This window comes from Gymnodraco acuticeps, unplaced genomic scaffold (assembly GCF_902827175.1).
Source record: "Gymnodraco acuticeps unplaced genomic scaffold, fGymAcu1.1, whole genome shotgun sequence".
NCBI lineage: Eukaryota > Metazoa > Chordata > Actinopteri > Perciformes > Bathydraconidae > Gymnodraco > Gymnodraco acuticeps.
This window is the reverse complement of record NW_022990014.1, coordinates 2,110,263-2,126,554: the sequence shown is the minus strand read 5'-3', so window position 1 is coordinate 2,126,554 and position 16,292 is coordinate 2,110,263. Positions and strand designations below refer to the sequence as shown.

The 16,292-nt window shown below is 39.3% G+C and overlaps 3 protein-coding genes across 3 annotated transcripts in view; 1 reads left to right on the top strand and 2 right to left on the bottom strand.

Moving 5' to 3' along the window:
• The window catches only part of LOC117544332 (obg-like ATPase 1), a 38,646-nt gene extending 35,613 nt beyond the window's left edge, over positions 1–3,033 (bottom strand). The window contains exons 1-2 of the mRNA XM_034213272.1: positions 3,013–3,033; positions 2,823–2,914 (exon numbers count right to left, since the gene is read on the bottom strand). Of these exons, the coding sequence (XP_034069163.1) occupies positions 2,823–2,914; positions 3,013–3,033 (113 nt within the window). The remainder of the gene's footprint in view (positions 1–2,822; positions 2,915–3,012) is intronic.
• Positions 3,034–6,221: 3,188 nt separating this feature from the next.
• sp9 (sp9 transcription factor) lies at positions 6,222–8,732 on the top strand. The gene is given in 3 exon segments (XM_034213436.1): positions 6,222–6,357; positions 6,889–7,666; positions 7,669–8,732. Coding segments are annotated over 3 exon segments (1,320 nt in total). The 5' UTR covers positions 6,222–6,336; the 3' UTR covers positions 8,190–8,732.
• A 1,540-nt stretch (positions 8,733–10,272) lies between these two features.
• On the bottom strand, positions 10,273–16,095 carry cir1 (corepressor interacting with RBPJ, CIR1). Its single transcript, XM_034213435.1, is given in 12 exon segments — positions 10,273–11,090; positions 11,092–11,334; positions 11,336–11,414; positions 11,809–11,894; positions 12,208–12,314; positions 13,075–13,195; positions 14,119–14,167; positions 14,267–14,319; positions 14,449–14,462; positions 14,564–14,637; positions 15,129–15,223; positions 15,910–16,095. Coding segments are annotated over 12 exon segments (1,344 nt in total). The 5' UTR covers positions 15,982–16,095; the 3' UTR covers positions 10,273–10,739.
• Between the last annotated feature and the right edge of the window lie 197 nt (positions 16,096–16,292).

The following is a 16,292-nucleotide window of genomic DNA, read 5'->3' as shown; positions in this document are numbered from 1 at the left end:
TAAATCCTATAGGCATAAGATTGCTCAAGATTGCTAAAGTGATGCATTCGTTTCGTATGTAAACCTAAATTGTTTTTTACATACTTGAAGGATATTCTTGGGTCACCTTGGATAACAAAAATAATGACAATCCACAGTTACATTGCCCCATTATCATCAGGTTTGAAAATGTTTCTAATTACAATTTAGAGTGTAAAATGCGGGTCCATGGGGATGGGGATCCAGACTGTTTTTCCACTAGTGGGAGTGGTATATACTTAACTCTTATATGTTTATTTTTTAAATCTTTCCAAGAAAAGGAAGATGCTAAATAGAATGTTAAACTGAAAGTGGAGAACAATTAGGAACAAGAGAAAAGTCATGGCACATAATTAAAATGTGTGATTTGCAAATAACGCACATATTTTCTTACATAATTTCTTTATAGGGGTCAAAGTGCCACAACATATGTATCTGTGTTATCTCTATGTGATATATCTGGGATATCTCTATGTTCTAATAAAAGACAAGACCCTTGTTATAGATGATATTTGTATTCACAACAGTTCTTATCAGAAGATTGCATTGTTTTTCTGGTTGAATTGCTTGTTTAACTTCAATCAAATCAATGATATTATTTCAGTGTAAAAAAGGCAGGGAGACCAATGAGCTAAATGTATGAAATAGAAAATATTTGTTGTTTGTCTATTGCAAAAATAAATTAATAGTGCATGCATACACAGTATGTCCATGAGCAAATGTTAGCATATCCACTTTTTAAGCATATTAAATGGGGCAATTAGGAACTTCAAGAAATGACTTAGAGATTCAGTATTTTTTAATTTTCTGTCTGGTACATAAACATAAAAACATAACGAGCTTAAGTGCATAAGAAGTCACATAGAGCAGACTGGGATGATGCACTATAGTCAAAAGGCAGGGACCCTTTCAATTAAGTTCAGCAGCTGACCAGAGGAAGTGTTTTAAGAATGACTCACAATGAGTCAGTTAAGCCATAAACTGTGCATACTTGTCAGTGTGTCACAATAGTATGTTAAATGGACAAGAAAGACTCAACCTTTTGGAGCTTTTGAGCAAAAAGACCAAATGTGCTGGTCTCTGTGATGGAATAGCTGCGAGATTGGCTGAATCACACTCTCAAGTTTCCCATGTGTGTGAAGAACGGTCAGTTACGCCCAACTAACAGCAGGCTGGCATTCAAACATGGTTCATTCATGAAGAAACCACAGGAGGGTTGACGAGTTGCACTTTGACTTAAATGAGGTATGGCAGGCCACAACCTCAATGAGTTCTTCTTCTTATACCAGGAAGAAATTGTGGTTTTGCTGGGTTTAGAAAAGAAAACACTGGACTCAAGGGGGTTGGATCCTTGTGCTCTAACATCCAGCAAACAGCTGTGTGAAGAGACTGCATGTGCAGGAGCAGAAACATCTAAAAAAAAAAGGGATTCTATACAGAGTGTTTATTCTCCGTTATAAATATCCAGTACCTGGAAATATAATGAAAAGTCCTGTAAAAAATACCCTCACGCTTTATACAGTTTATTTGGAATAACATGAGCTTTTTTCCCTTCATAACCTGCAGTTTTCAGTCCTTGTAAAAGTTTTAAGGCCACTTGAAAACAACCGTTCTGACTCAAAAAACGTTTCAGGAAGCTGCAGAAAGATGAGAACCTGACAGCTGAGCGGAAGATGACCTGTCGCTGCGGCCCAGTCTGTAGCTCAAAGGGTAACATGTCATTACCCTGTCATTACACTCTGTCACTGGGGCTGCTGAAGGTCCTGGTGCTGACAAGCTGGATTTGTCTGACCAGGTCTGACATGCAGACACTGTGTCAGCCTCCTCACACACACTCTGAGCATGCAGTACAGATTCATGTCAAGTTGACCACCTTACGTATACAAATCACAGGAAGAGTAACTCGCTTTCCAGGTTCATATAAATGGAAATATTCCAAAACTACCTCACATTCTTTTCATCCTTTAAATCAAGTTACTGTGTTTGATTACATTGATGCATTGACAGACAGAAACACCTAAAATATTTGCTGCATCTATGCGTTATATATAAATAAAACCACATCAGTAAATAAGAAGAAAGAGAAAAGATCCGGGACTCTGATTAACATCCTTCTACATATGTGTACCTGCAACCTTTAGTTGAAATGGTTATATCACAATTGAAGACACTAAAGCATAGTTTGCATAGGAGAAAAAAACATTTGGAAAGACCACAGCAGAAAATGTGTATGTCCATAAATAATGTCCAATTTCATGCAGGTGTAATAGCTGAGTGATTAATGCAAAGGGTTTGTGAAGTGAATATCATACAGTTTTCTGTGGCCTGCAAGGTGTCCTATTTGACTGAGAATCCTGTGTATGTGTTCACTTTAAACACCTTAAAACATGTAATGTTTAAAGCATTACGTGAACGTTTATTAAGAAACACTGAAAATATGAAGTTGCTTAGTAACAAGGTATTTTGCCTCTCTGGCTATTGTGTACATTTCAAGTTATAAACATCAAGCCAAATGCTGTTTAGATTGTTTTGATAAAAACAAGGTGTGAAAGCTCTTTGTGAAGAAACGTGAACAACTCAAAGTTGTCTGTATATCTGAAATTCTATTTTTCTTTCTTTATTTAATATATGCTCTTAAGTCTTGACATCTACTGTACTCAGCTTACATGCTGCCTTTCATGCATTTATATTTATGGCATCATGGGAGGCAGACATAGTTCAGATGTGGACAGAGCACATGCTGGTGCAGGCAGTGTGAATGGGGAGAAGGCAACACTATCTATGTAAATAAAAACGTTACTTACCCAATATTAGGCAGGCCAACAATTCCTATTTTCAATGAAGTGCCAAACCTTCCAATCAGTGGCAGTGGCTTCGCTTCATTCTCTCCCTTTCCCTGATAAAGACAACGAGGAGAAGTCTGAAGTCAGAACCAAACACCATTACATAATCCACAATGCATGCTCGTTTTTGTATGGAGCTATTCCTCATAACCTGCAACTTCTTTTGAGCCATTTTCCACTGTTAGGTTTCTGCTGAGTTCCACAACAGCTCACCAACTCAGAGAAGAAAACAGCACATTTACACAAAATGTGCCAAGCTTAGTCCTCAAATGTTACCAGCCGACTGCACCTCGGATGGCTCGCTCCCCCGCATTAAAAATAGAACATGCAGCTTCTGGAAATGGAAGTTGACACTGAACGCTGGCAGGATGACCTGTACCTCCACATTTAGCTGATGGTTTTTATCAATGTAGGTTGATGAGCTGCTGTGAGATCAATCTTACATAGAACTGTTGGCTGAAATGTGTCTGCATTGAAAGTGTAGTTAATCTTCAACAGAGGCTTGACTGGGTTGTCAACAGCTGCCTGCTTTGAATTAACATTTGAATCGTCTTGACAGCCGTGTTACTGAAGACATCCACCAGCTTCATCCCTTTGCTGGCAGGTCTAAGCAATTTGGCCATTTCTCTTTCTTTTATACCTTATTGACTTCCTACAGCAATAAATCCTCTCATCAAGCAATTTATTTCACAATGCACTTTAATGTATATCAATTATTTCCAGTGCTTTTGTCTCTATTCGGCTGCCAACAAACGAAACAATGACCTAAACAAACTCATGGTAGATCATTGTCATTTAAAGCAAACAAAAACAATGATTTTATCTTTATTTTTACATTTAAGAAGGAAGAGACCTTAAGTAATAACATATTGACAAAATACTCATACTTGTGCTATTCAATGAGCTTCATCTGATCATAAAAAGTGTAATTTTCAGACAGCACTGTAAAACATCCTTGCTGTTTACACCAACCCCCCTTTGAGAGAAACAGGTGTAGCCACATGAGCACACCAAATTACCACAATTAGTTAAATGTCCTCAAATAAACTTCCCCCAGCAGAAATACAAATTAAAGCTCACAGGGGCACAACCAAAAACCATTGCCCAATCCAGCACCCTGTCTGGTTTAACATGCTGAAAATGAGGCTCTAATAATCTGGATTTGAGGCAAGTGAGGCTGGCTTTGTAGGAAGAATTCAAATGAATAGGTCTGAATTAATCATTTATCTTTTGTTGATGGATGCACCCCCACTTAGACTCATCACAATAGATGCAGAGCGTTTTGTTCAACCAAATAAATCATTCCCATTGTTTAAGGTACATTGATCAATCTAATGGCTTGTAATAGGCTCCTAATTGCCACAGAGAAGTGCTCACGAAAATCCAGGATTACAGATGCAACTCAAAAATCTTACTTGAATGACAAGGCAAGATCATGTTCTCCCCTTTTGTCTCAAGAAGACATCGCCAGAAAAATCACTACTCTTTTATTATTATTAGGTTAATGGGACAAACACATTTTCCTGCAAATACATTTAAGGCAATGCTTGTAAAATACATTTATTGATGCATTAATAATCTGAGATTTCTGAACATTATTACAATCTCTTATTACAGTATGATATAATAGGACACAATCATGAACACTTGAATTAACATGTCAACAAACGGACAGAATACCCGTCTTACCATTGAGACTAAAATCTGTGACATCATTTTATATTTTTAATAATTGTTATAATAATGTTGTGCGATGTTGTAATGTAATTTAAGTATAATGAAAACAATGCCCCTACATGCTGCGTGTAATTTAATTTACCGTTCCAATTAATTTAACTTCTTCAGCAACAATTCACTTTATGTATAATAGACATTTAATACTGTTAACAGCATATTGTCAAGATTGCAAACAAATATTTAATTGTCGTTACAGCTCTCGGTATTTGATGAGGCTGATTTTTATTCACCCTTTTAAAGGTTGGTGGTTTGAAAGCAAAAAGAACAAATTGCGCCTGTGTTGAATGGAAGCATTCATACTAATGGAGCATTATTTGCCCGTTTTGAATACTATAATGCACATCGTTCAGTCAAGCCTTTCTCTGGAAAATTGCTTTAACTTTTAGAGGGATGATGGTTCACGTCAGAGGAGGTCAGTTTTATATTATGTCATTATCCCTGGGCGTTTTTACAAGCTATGTGGTATGCGGGCTTATGGAATTGTGATATTTAAAAGGGAAAAACATAGTCGCTAGTTTAGATAAATTGTTGGAAAACGGCAACCTCTTAATCTTCTAAAATGTATGATGTGAGTGATTAGAGTGGCATTATTTTATTTCTCGGATGAGACTCGGACAGAGTGCAAACGCAGTTTAATGGAGATGAGTGGCGGCCTCAGGCATCACCTGCTAACTGAAACTTTTCCCTCTTTTAAAATAATTGTCGTTGAGTTAAAAACACATGATCAAGCAAGCTGTCATTTGTAATTAACCCTTCACCTGAACTGCCCAACAAGGAAGCAGGGAGGGGGATGCGCGCACGGCACGAACACACGCACGAGCACAGACGCGCAAATAATTGTGTCTGGAAGTAAACACATGGTTGTTGATCCATTACGAGTGATTAGGTTATTTTCCTTCGTGTGTTCAGACAATACGTTTCATTCAGTCGGTTCATAAATGATCCCCAGGCGTTTGGAGGAAATATCCCTGCTGTTTCCGGCCTGTTTCTGGACATCTTCACTAAACTTCTCCTGTGATTTTGCAATACGAACACGAGCACCTGTGGTTTAAGCTATATAACAGTAGGCTATTTGTTTACACCCGAGCATTGACTGTGCCGTGCCCAACACACTGCAGCATGTCTACACACTCTGTTCTGATAAAGTCATCAGCAACGCCAGCGTCTCTCACATTGTTCAGGATACTATGTGCTTAAATAGCAGCACTTTCTCAATGACGTGTTGCGCATGATCTGAATATTGAAAATCAGACGGGAAACCTGGAAGAATACAGTGTCACCACAACCTACACATGCTTTAAAATAAGTGAAACGCTTACCTTTTGGAGAACTGACGTGTGAACTCAATTCTGCAATGAAAGGAGACATTGAGCCTTCGTGAGAATACATAAAAATAACTGTATGCATAACAAACAAAACAAAAAATCGTGTCTTGTATGACAGTCTGAGCAGAGGCTGCACAACAGATGATTGACGGCGGGGTTTTTGGTGTTTCTGTCCGCGGTCGAGTCTCTGATTGGCTGCCTTCATCCCCAGCCATGAATGCTGTGCTACGATTGGCTGTGAGTCTTTGCCAGCTGTACTTCAAAGAACACGCTCTCTACAACTAGGTAGTGTTGGGAGCTGCGAGCCAAGAGAGAAACCGTGTGACCTGAGTCAAACACGGTGAGTCTGAAACAAATTGGAGCCTTACAGCATTGAAATCGCGAACACTCTCATCACAGCACAGACCCTGGATATGGCAACGTCTATACTTGGGGTGAGTCTGACTTTGTATTTGTGCGCAAAGGTTGTGCGTAAAGTTATTGTAGACTACTCTTCTGCAACTGAAAGTGCTTGCTGCTTACATAAACATGCTTGCTTTCAAGTTTGCACTAATGATCTCCAACTGTGTTACTAACTCGTTAATTATTATTAAAAAATAGTTACATGCCGATAAAGACGTGTAGGATTGTGTTTTATTATGTTATATGTGTGTATATTCACAGCAGATATCTGACAGAGTTAGTATACTGAGAAAGTTTAAAGTTTAAAAAAAATATAAATAATTATTTCTTGAACGTTAGCCTGTGTTTTATGTATGGATTTTTAAAAAACGATTCTCCTCTCGCTCCAAAACATTTAACTTAGCTCCAACTATTCTTTTTAGATGTTGTTATTATTTATTTAACTAAAGTCTTATTTGTTTGTAATAAGTCATCTGCTAAAGATATTCGGGTTGAATAGAAAAACATTTATATATTTCAATGTTGTTGCCCGTTTTAAGTCCAACTTGTGTGTGTGTTTTCAGGAAGAGCCACGGTTTGGAACTACGCCTCTAGCAATGCTGGCTGCAACTTGCAACAAAATTGGTAACACCAGTCCTCTTACAACTTTACCTGACTCGAGCGCTTTCTCAAAAGGTGGATTTCATCCGTGGAAGAGATCCTCCTCCAGCTGCAACTTGGGATCCAGTCTGCCCGGTTTCACAGTAGCAACAAGCCGCGCGCCGTCAGGACTAACAGCGAGCAGTGGCGCAGGCAACAGCGCCTTCTGCTTTGCCTCCACCTCCCCAACCTCCTCTGCCTTTTCCACAGAGTACAGCGGTCTGTTCTCCAACTCTGCGAGCGTCTCATCCCAAGATTCTGGACAGTCAGCTTTTATCTCCAAAGTCCACACATCAGCAGAGTCTCTTTACCCTCGGGTGGGGATGGCGCACCCGTATGAGTCTTGGTACAAGTCCGGTTTCCACTCGACCATCTCTGGCGAAGTTGCCAACGGTGCGTCCTCGTGGTGGGACGTACACACTAACCCTGGGTCGTGGCTTGATGTCCAGAATCCTGCCGGCACCCTCCAGACCTCACTGCACACCGGGGCACCTCAAAGCATCCACTCCCAGCTGAGTGGCTACAACCCGGACTTCTCCTCGCTGACCCACTCAGCGTTCAGCTCCACAGGAATCAGCCCCACCGCGTCCCACCTCCTGTCCACCGGGCAGCACCTGTTAACTCAGGACGGGTTCAAAACTGTCATCCCCACTTACACAGACGCTGCTGCTGCCAACGCCATGATTTCTGGGGCAGTTCAGGAATAAGTAGCTCCTCAAGGTCGTCCCGGCGGTACTCCGGCAGAGCAACATGTGACTGTCCGAACTGCCAGGAGGCTGAGCGGCTGGGACCCGCCGGGGCCAGCCTGCGCAGAAAGGGACTCCACAGCTGCCACATTCCCGGCTGCGGTAAAGTGTACGGTAAGACGTCTCACCTCAAAGCGCATTTGAGATGGCACACCGGTGAGCGGCCTTTTGTCTGCAACTGGCTTTTCTGTGGCAAAAGGTTCACTCGGTCCGATGAGCTCCAAAGACACCTCCGCACACACACCGGAGAGAAAAGGTTTTCTTGCCCGGTGTGCAACAAGCGCTTTATGCGGAGTGACCATTTGAGCAAGCACATCAAAACGCACACGGCCGGTGGTGGAAGCAAAAAGGGAAGCGACAGTGACACCGACACCAGTAACCTGGAGACCCCGAGGTCCGAGTCCCCAGAACTTATAATGGAGGGGGTGAATCCCAGAATCAATGTTAAGGACCATGAGTCTCCTCACGACGAGCCCTAATGAGGCTTCATCCAACAACAACAAAAAACAGATTAAAAAATGCACAGCATAGAAAAACGGGTCTTATTTGAAAGACAATAAAAAGGAGAAAATATTCCAAGAGGAGATTGCAAAGTCAAAAACATATATTCTCCACAGACGTTTCATTCGTAAACCCATCAAAAGAAAACAGTGCTTTACTGTAGGCCTTTGGGGATTTTTAGGGGCAACTTGAAAACGAAATGGATGTTTGGGTAAGGGTGAGCGAAACCTGTTGAATTTTGGTTGGACAATGTGAGTTACACCTTGTATATTGACGACTAAACTATTTGTTATTTTCATGTAAATGTTAGGCTATGATTGTTTTATTCGTGTTGGTATCCTGGAAATCAGGGAGTTTACTTTCGACGCACTTTGTGGATATGTATGTACACAGCTTTTTCAACTTTGGTTAACCATTTTATTTCTTTGCTAAAAAAATATCTATATATAAATGTTTACCTGTATAAAGTCACACGTATATGACTTTCATTTTATCGTAATTAAAACATCTTTAAAAAAGGCTGAAATTGTGTGATGTACATTTTATATATTTTTGTTTAATTATTCTTGAGAGGGTTTTAGCTAAAAAAAATGTTTATTCAATTTTGAATTTTATCTTTAAACGTGCGTGTTGCTCGTTTACTATTACTCTAAATATCACCTATAACACCTTGACTTTCACTATTTCCCCTATGGAATAAATCAATGTTTAATGCCCCGGAAAAAAACATTTCATGCCCAAATGAAAACCTTGTTAAATGGTATTAATTATGACTTGGAGCACATCGCAGCCCCATGCGTCTTGTATTTGCGATTAGGGATTCGTGTCTTATCAAATATCTAATTAATCTCCGAGACATCTTTTGTTCACTTTCACTTTATCGGGGGGTTTCCGAGGGGGTTTGACGACAAAGGGCCCTGAATATTTATTCTAATTGTCCAAATTAACTGCTTTCATTTGCATACCAATCGGTGGACCGATAATACGGATACGGCGTCTTTCTCTTTGCCAGGAGCCACATAGATGTTATGGGAACAGTTTTTAAACTTTAGAAAAAGAAGGGGCAAAGAGTCACATGCAAATGTTTGAATTTAAAATGCTCTTTGCTCAGAACAGTCAAATGGTGCCTGCACGGTATTTGAATATCAGTGGCCCCGTGTTGAAAGGGTTCAAGGATGCTCTCTGACTTCTTTGTGCTTACCCAGTGCAGCGTCCGACTCTCAAAGAAAACCCGGGGAATAATTAAAGCGTGGGTCCAGGACAGGGAATACGTCAGGGAGCAGCATCTCATCCAGACACCCTCTTTTTTTTAAAGAGGATGTTAAATTGACCAGAAGGCAATAGAGGGAAATTATTTCAATTTCCCCTTTGTGCCACAGCGGCGCTAAGGAAACGGCCACATCGTGAAAACTAGCAAATTAAATGCACAATCTGAATTTCATCAACAACAAAAAAAGCTAAACGCAACACTTGAGATTTTTTGGGAAATTAAAGCTTCTTGCATCACATGCAAAAAAAGTAAATCTGAGATAAATAATTTAATTGTTGCCATGTTTTATTTTACAAAATGTATTTTGTCTCAAATTAAATGTGTAATTTTAGGACATCAAATAACAGGTTAAACTTTTTTTGTCACATTTAATTAAAATAATAATTGTTAAAAATAAATGTACACAGTTTAAAACATGTATTTAAATGCTAAATACAGATGTGCATTAATAAAACAAATACAGGCTAGTGCAGCTGCTGTTTCGTTTGCTGAATTTACGCTTGACATTTAGATATAAATAATATTTGTTGTTGAAGCCTGCAAAAAACCAACAGGAAATATATATCTTTATGAAAAACACAAATGGTGTCATATCATTCAGGGAAATGGGCCAAAAAAAAACAAACAATACAAATAAATAAACATTGTAATTAGTTTCTGATTATAGCCTAATAGTAATATTTTATCTTCAGGTGCCCGGACCTAAAGGCATGTTAGTATTTAGTGGGAATACACTAACAGTAGGCCTACTAAATGATGGTTTTTCTTTCATCCATCGCAAAACAAACCCATTTTGGAGAGAATTTAAAATTTAATCAGAAAATAAAATATCGAGACTTTTTTCTCCGGAATCAACAGCCGTCCAAGCTTTACATCTTACAATGACGATATTTCCCCAAACGACACAATAATGAATGCAATATATAAAAAAGCTGCATCGCAGAAAATGGTCTTCCGGTGGCCAACTGACCATTAAAATGAGTCTAACATTTTTCCATCAAAGGATCATAGCTGCAAATTGCTTGCAATGGTTATCAATTAATCTAGACTCTTCCAAACAACACAAGGGCGCAACGAGCTGCATCTGGATATTATCTGTCCACTGCTTCCCTCTACTGGAGAAAAAAGGAAAACCTACTGAACAATATCTGCAATTGAAATAGAGAGACAGTTATAGCGTTCTCAGTAATCAGAGTCATCACAAAAGGGGATTCAACATATTTTGTCCAATATTGTAAGAGAGGAACACAGCTAACAGTCAGTGCCTTGTTTTGGCTCTGTCTTGGCTTCTCTCCCTACTCCTGCTTTCCCCCATGCCATCCCTTTCCTTCCTCCTCTCCCTGCTTCTGCTCCTCCCATCTGCTGTTCTGCCTCTCCTTCCATCTGGGCTGCTTCTGTTCCTCTCAACATCTCTGCTGTGACGCCCGTCTCTCCCTCTCTCCTCCCTGCCTCTCTCGCCGCTCCTGCTTCTGTCCACGGCAGAGCTGCTAGGTCTCTCTCTGTCCCTGCTGTTGTGTCTCTTTCTCTCTTGACCTCCCTCCTGTTTGATCTTGTTCTCTGGGATAAGACTACAACTCCCGCTCTCTGTCCTTGTTTGTCTATAATCTCCCCGACTTCTCTTCAGGCCGCTTGTGTTCGGCGCGAGGGCTCGGTGACCTGCTTCTGTGAGAGGAGGCCTTTTTCTGACTCTTGACTCGCCGCTCGCTCTTAGAGCTGTTATCCCGACAGGAATCTTTTTTCTTTTTCTTTTGGCTCTTGAACTTGCCATGGCTGTCTGAATCTGAGTCACTATCACTACTGCTGCTGCTATCGGAGGAGTCACTCGAGCTGTCACTACTTTCAGCCTTTTTTTTTGTGTTTTCTCTTGCTCTTCTTCTTCTGTTTCTTGCTCTTCTTTTTCTTCGCCTTCTCCTTGTCCAGGCGATCAAGTTTTCTGTAAAACAAGATCACAAATGTTCAATTAAGATTTCTACAAGGCAGCAGGTAACCGAATATTATTAACAAAAATACATTCTAATAAACACATTTGAGTTGGAAGGAATGTAAAACACTTCATCCAAATAGGAAACCATGCAACAATGCAAAAAAAGATGCCTTTCACTTTTGACAGTTGATAATATACTAATATTCAAAAGTTATATTTCTATCGCTCCATATAAAACAGTGACCTAGTAATTCATCAGATGGTTTTGAAACATTATTTTCCTTCAGTTTATTCTATAAATTAGGCAAAAAATATTCAAACAGTGTTACAAAAATATTAATAATCTTGTTCATTCATAAATAAACATTTTTTTTTTTTTTAAATGTGCTTTAAATGTTTTTACCTGAGGAGCTTTTGTTTTTCCTTTTTTGTCAATGACTTAAGAAATGCCACTTCGGGATCTTCCTCATCCTCACTGGCAACGTATTCCTATAAAAGCACACAGCACATTTACATCAACGTATATAGATAAATATAACTATCAAAGGCACATTTTGTAAATCTCTAAGTGAGTACATCAGCCGAAAACCTTTTGAAAATCAAACAATACATTTGATCCATATCATTTAGTCTACTTGACTTAAGCTACCTCAATAACTGGCCTCTCGGCAGCATTCATATATTCTAAGGACATATAAGAGAGGTAGTCGGCCTTTTCCCCCTGAAGGGTAAAGTATATATGTGTGTGTGTGAATATATCATCCTATGTGTGCAAAGAAGGGAGTGTGAGACAGACAATTACCTGCGATATATCACAAACAGTAGAATTTCTACCAAGGACACATTTTTTCAGGGCAAACCCACTGTTTCGCATCTCCGCTATTAACTCCGAGGGGTGCATCGACGGACCTGTTAGCACAAATCACAGCGTCAGAGTCCCATTGATGTCAGACCCACGCCAGCCACTATCTCCACAGTGGGAATTTCAGGGGCGGCTTTGTTAACAGAATGGGACATCAAATCAACTCACTCTACTTCCGGCTGAGCAAATCATACAATATCATGCTCTGCCAAAGCAGCAGTTAGGGGAATCAGAATACACAATAATTACTTTTTTTCCTCCCGGCACAGGAGGGGGACCATTACAGCACTCCACCATCAACACCATGCACTGACTGGACTCTCCCAGGGAAACATTATTTCTTTACTGCGCTATCTGCTGATTGCAGAAGTCTGGGAGCTCCAGCTGAACCCCGAGGGGAATGATTCAGTGTACCTGCTGCAAAATCTGCAACAGACTGAAGCTCACACTCACTCCTTATAATATTGTACGACATACCATAATCCTACTGGTTTTTCCCATTGCATAATCAAGAACACCCATGTTTTAGAAGTATATATCACAGCAGGTCAAGTATCAACATATTGATAAACTGTTAATGATTACTTCCTTTATTTTATCCCATATTTAAATGTGCTGTATTTATAATGTTGACATATGCTTGTATAGATGAATGAATGACTGTTTTAATTCAATAGCAACACACTATCTGTATATAAAATGGTTGTTGTGTGTTTACAGAGATATCAAAATAACATTTGATTATTTTGATAAACAAAGACACTGCTGGAGAAGGCGTTTCAGATTTGAGATAATGACTGCATTTACCTGGTGCCTCCTCGGGGGCCACAGCGCTGGCATTGATACCCGACAGACCATAGAGGGGACACTCTCGGTCGGTGTTCACGTGGCCCCATTTGTGACATTTGATGCACCGCACGTTGCGCACCTGGGGGGTTCACAACAACACACATTATGGAAAATAGTGCAGATGTACCATTCATTACTTAGACAAACCAATAGTCTACAAATCCTTTCTAAACATGATGGCATCACATACTTTAAGGCTAAATCGATTAGTTTAATGTCCAATTTTTTTTACTTTGTTCACTAATGTATGCAGTTTCTTTAATACTACAGTGGGTCCCAATCGTATACGTTTACTGCTACATCTTAGACAGATATGGGTGTCATTTCTTCTGTTTAGATTTGTATCAACCTGTGCACACTAGATCTAAATCACAGGTGCAGCCTAACGGCCCGTCCACACAGCGGCGTGCGTTGAAGCTTCCAACGCTTCTGCCCATTCACTTTGAATGGGGTGACGTCACTTTTAGCCGAACTGCATTTTGGGAAGCGACGTGGAGCGTTGCTGGCGTCAAAAGTTGAGCAATGTTCAACTTTTGACGCCTCGATGGAGGCGTCAGCCAATGAAATCCCGTTTATGCAAATCTGCCAGTACAAGCACTAGCCAATCAAACCGCGTGTATGCTGGGAGAGACTACGCAGGTCATTTCCTCATATTCAAAAAAATGGAGGGAAAATTCATTATAGCGGTAGTGAATCACCCGGTGCTGTATGATCAGTCTCTGTTCATCTACCGGGATACAAACCGGAGGAGCGAGGCATGGAGGGAGGTGGCAGAGACAGTGGGTGAATCTGGTAGGTTTTCGCCTGTTTGGGGAGTTTATATCCAGTTTACTTCGTTTTAACATTGCTATTGCTTTGTTTGTCGGGGGCGGGAGATTCATGTGATTGGTTGTTGGTCGCAAAAAATCCCCAAGCTTCAGATACGCCCACCTCCAAGTGTCAACGCACGCTGCTGTGTGGACGCTCCGTTAATGCCTCAAATAATAAAAATTCATCACATACCTGGATTCCAAACGGCTGATCTCTAATATTCATGTCATCCTTCGCATATCTACAGGAGAAAATGAAGGATTAAATAGAATGCAAATGTTGCAGCGCACTTGAGAATATTTCTATAAAATGTAGGTTCGTTTCAAAGAAAAATACTTACTTCTCTCTCGGAGCCGTTTTCTGCCACTCAAATTTGTACTCTTCTTCCCCATCCTGAAAAAAAGACACATGTTCATTACACATTTTAGTATGCAAGCCTTTCTATTTATAAATGAGTTGTAAAGAAAGGTCCACATGCAGAAAAAGAGTGGACCGTATGGATAAATAATTTGCTTTAATTACCTCTTTTGTTTCCTCTTCAGGAGAGAAGACAATGATGAAAGAAAGCAAACAAGTATTAATGAAGTTTATCATTTCTTTCTTAAGAATCAGATGTTTGGAATAAGTAACCACTGACCTTTGGATGCTCCCGGTGGAGCCTCGTACATGAAATTGAGGCCATTTTTAACACGATCATCCCCCATCAACACCCTAAAGGTAATAAGATTCAAGGCCTTATTGTCATGTGCACAGTAGCTACAGTGTAGATATGGCAATGAAAAAGTCACAGGCTCCTCCAACAGAGCAACATGAATATATATAGGACATAGAACAAATACAACTGATAAATAAAATAGTGCAAGAGAATGTTTTGAGTTGTGTAATGTACAAAATAAAATAGAAATAATGCAAGAAGAGTCTATATACAATAAATGGAATGTATAGATACATAATTTGCAGAATGGAAAACACAACAAAAACATTTTATTTGAGTTACTTTCTATTAATGGTGATTTTCAACATTTACCATAACATTAGAGGAAGTATTTATTTTAAAATGATTGTATAAGTTAATGTAAAGTAAATAAAAACCTTTCCATTTACACGTTACGTTTTAATCAATAAACCAAAATTAAATGCAATTCAAAATAAATCAGTAGGTCATGAGGTGGTTTAAGGTTACAATTATATATGTATCAAACCTGTTGTTGTAACAATCCTGTTCCTTCATGTACGCCTGCATGAGATCTTCTTGCTTCTTCTTGTCGAAGGTTATTTTCTGTTCTGCTATCCATACCTGTAAGAATATTTTTATTTTACAGATTAAATTATTATCATCATTACAGTCACATTCATCAACAGAGAGAAATCCTTATGGGTTACAGCTAAAACTAAAGCACATGAATGAGTAGAGCATGCAATCATTGAATGTATCTTCAAATGAATTTATTTGAGAGGTTGTCATGTGTATAAACATTGTTAGTCTCGAGAACTGATTTATACTACAGGGAGCGGAGAGACGACTCTCATTACAAGTTAGCATTAGACTACATCTAGACACAATGATAGTACTACATATCATGTATATTGAATCACATTTACAATCAGCAAAGTAAACAAATACAGTATTAGTTTGGGTGGTCAATTTTTGCTAATAGTATCTTTATCTTTTAAAGACGACGATAGTAAAGTGGACTAAAGTAAAGTTAGCGATGTCTTTCTGTACTGTAACGTTCGCTTTACGTTACCGACCAACACACAACAATGCGAGCACACAATGTAGACTAAACATCGTATATGGTTTGTATATAATTGACACATAAACACTACTGAGTGGGAGTCATTTGTATCAAACAATTTTCAAAGTGGATTGTGTTAGCTTAAGCTTAGTAGCAAATTGGGCTAGCATATCAACGGTTAGCATTGCTTGCTAGTTGGCTAAATTACCCTCAAACTGTAATACTAACTGTCGCAACCACTCACCTTTTTGATATTTGATTTCGACGCAGGATGAAAATCCTTCTTGCACATGAAATTGGCAAACGACTTCCCCATGGCTGACAACCGTTAATGTCACCTGAATGGAAATCGTAGCGTTGGCTAAGAGAGTTGATAACGTAGCAGGTTGCCTCCGAGTGCGCATGTAAACAAATCCTTCTGCAGGAAGTCAGTTCTGTGTTGGTGCTACAGGGAGCCGTTGAAAACATAAACGCGTAACGCTTTAAACTACATGTATTTGTTCATTCTTTATGCATCAAGTATTTACATTGAAATATAGTAACATCATTTGTAATATATAAACTTAAAAAGCTACATCTTTTTAATTGGGTTTGTCCATGGGATTTTGATAATTAAATTATAAATGA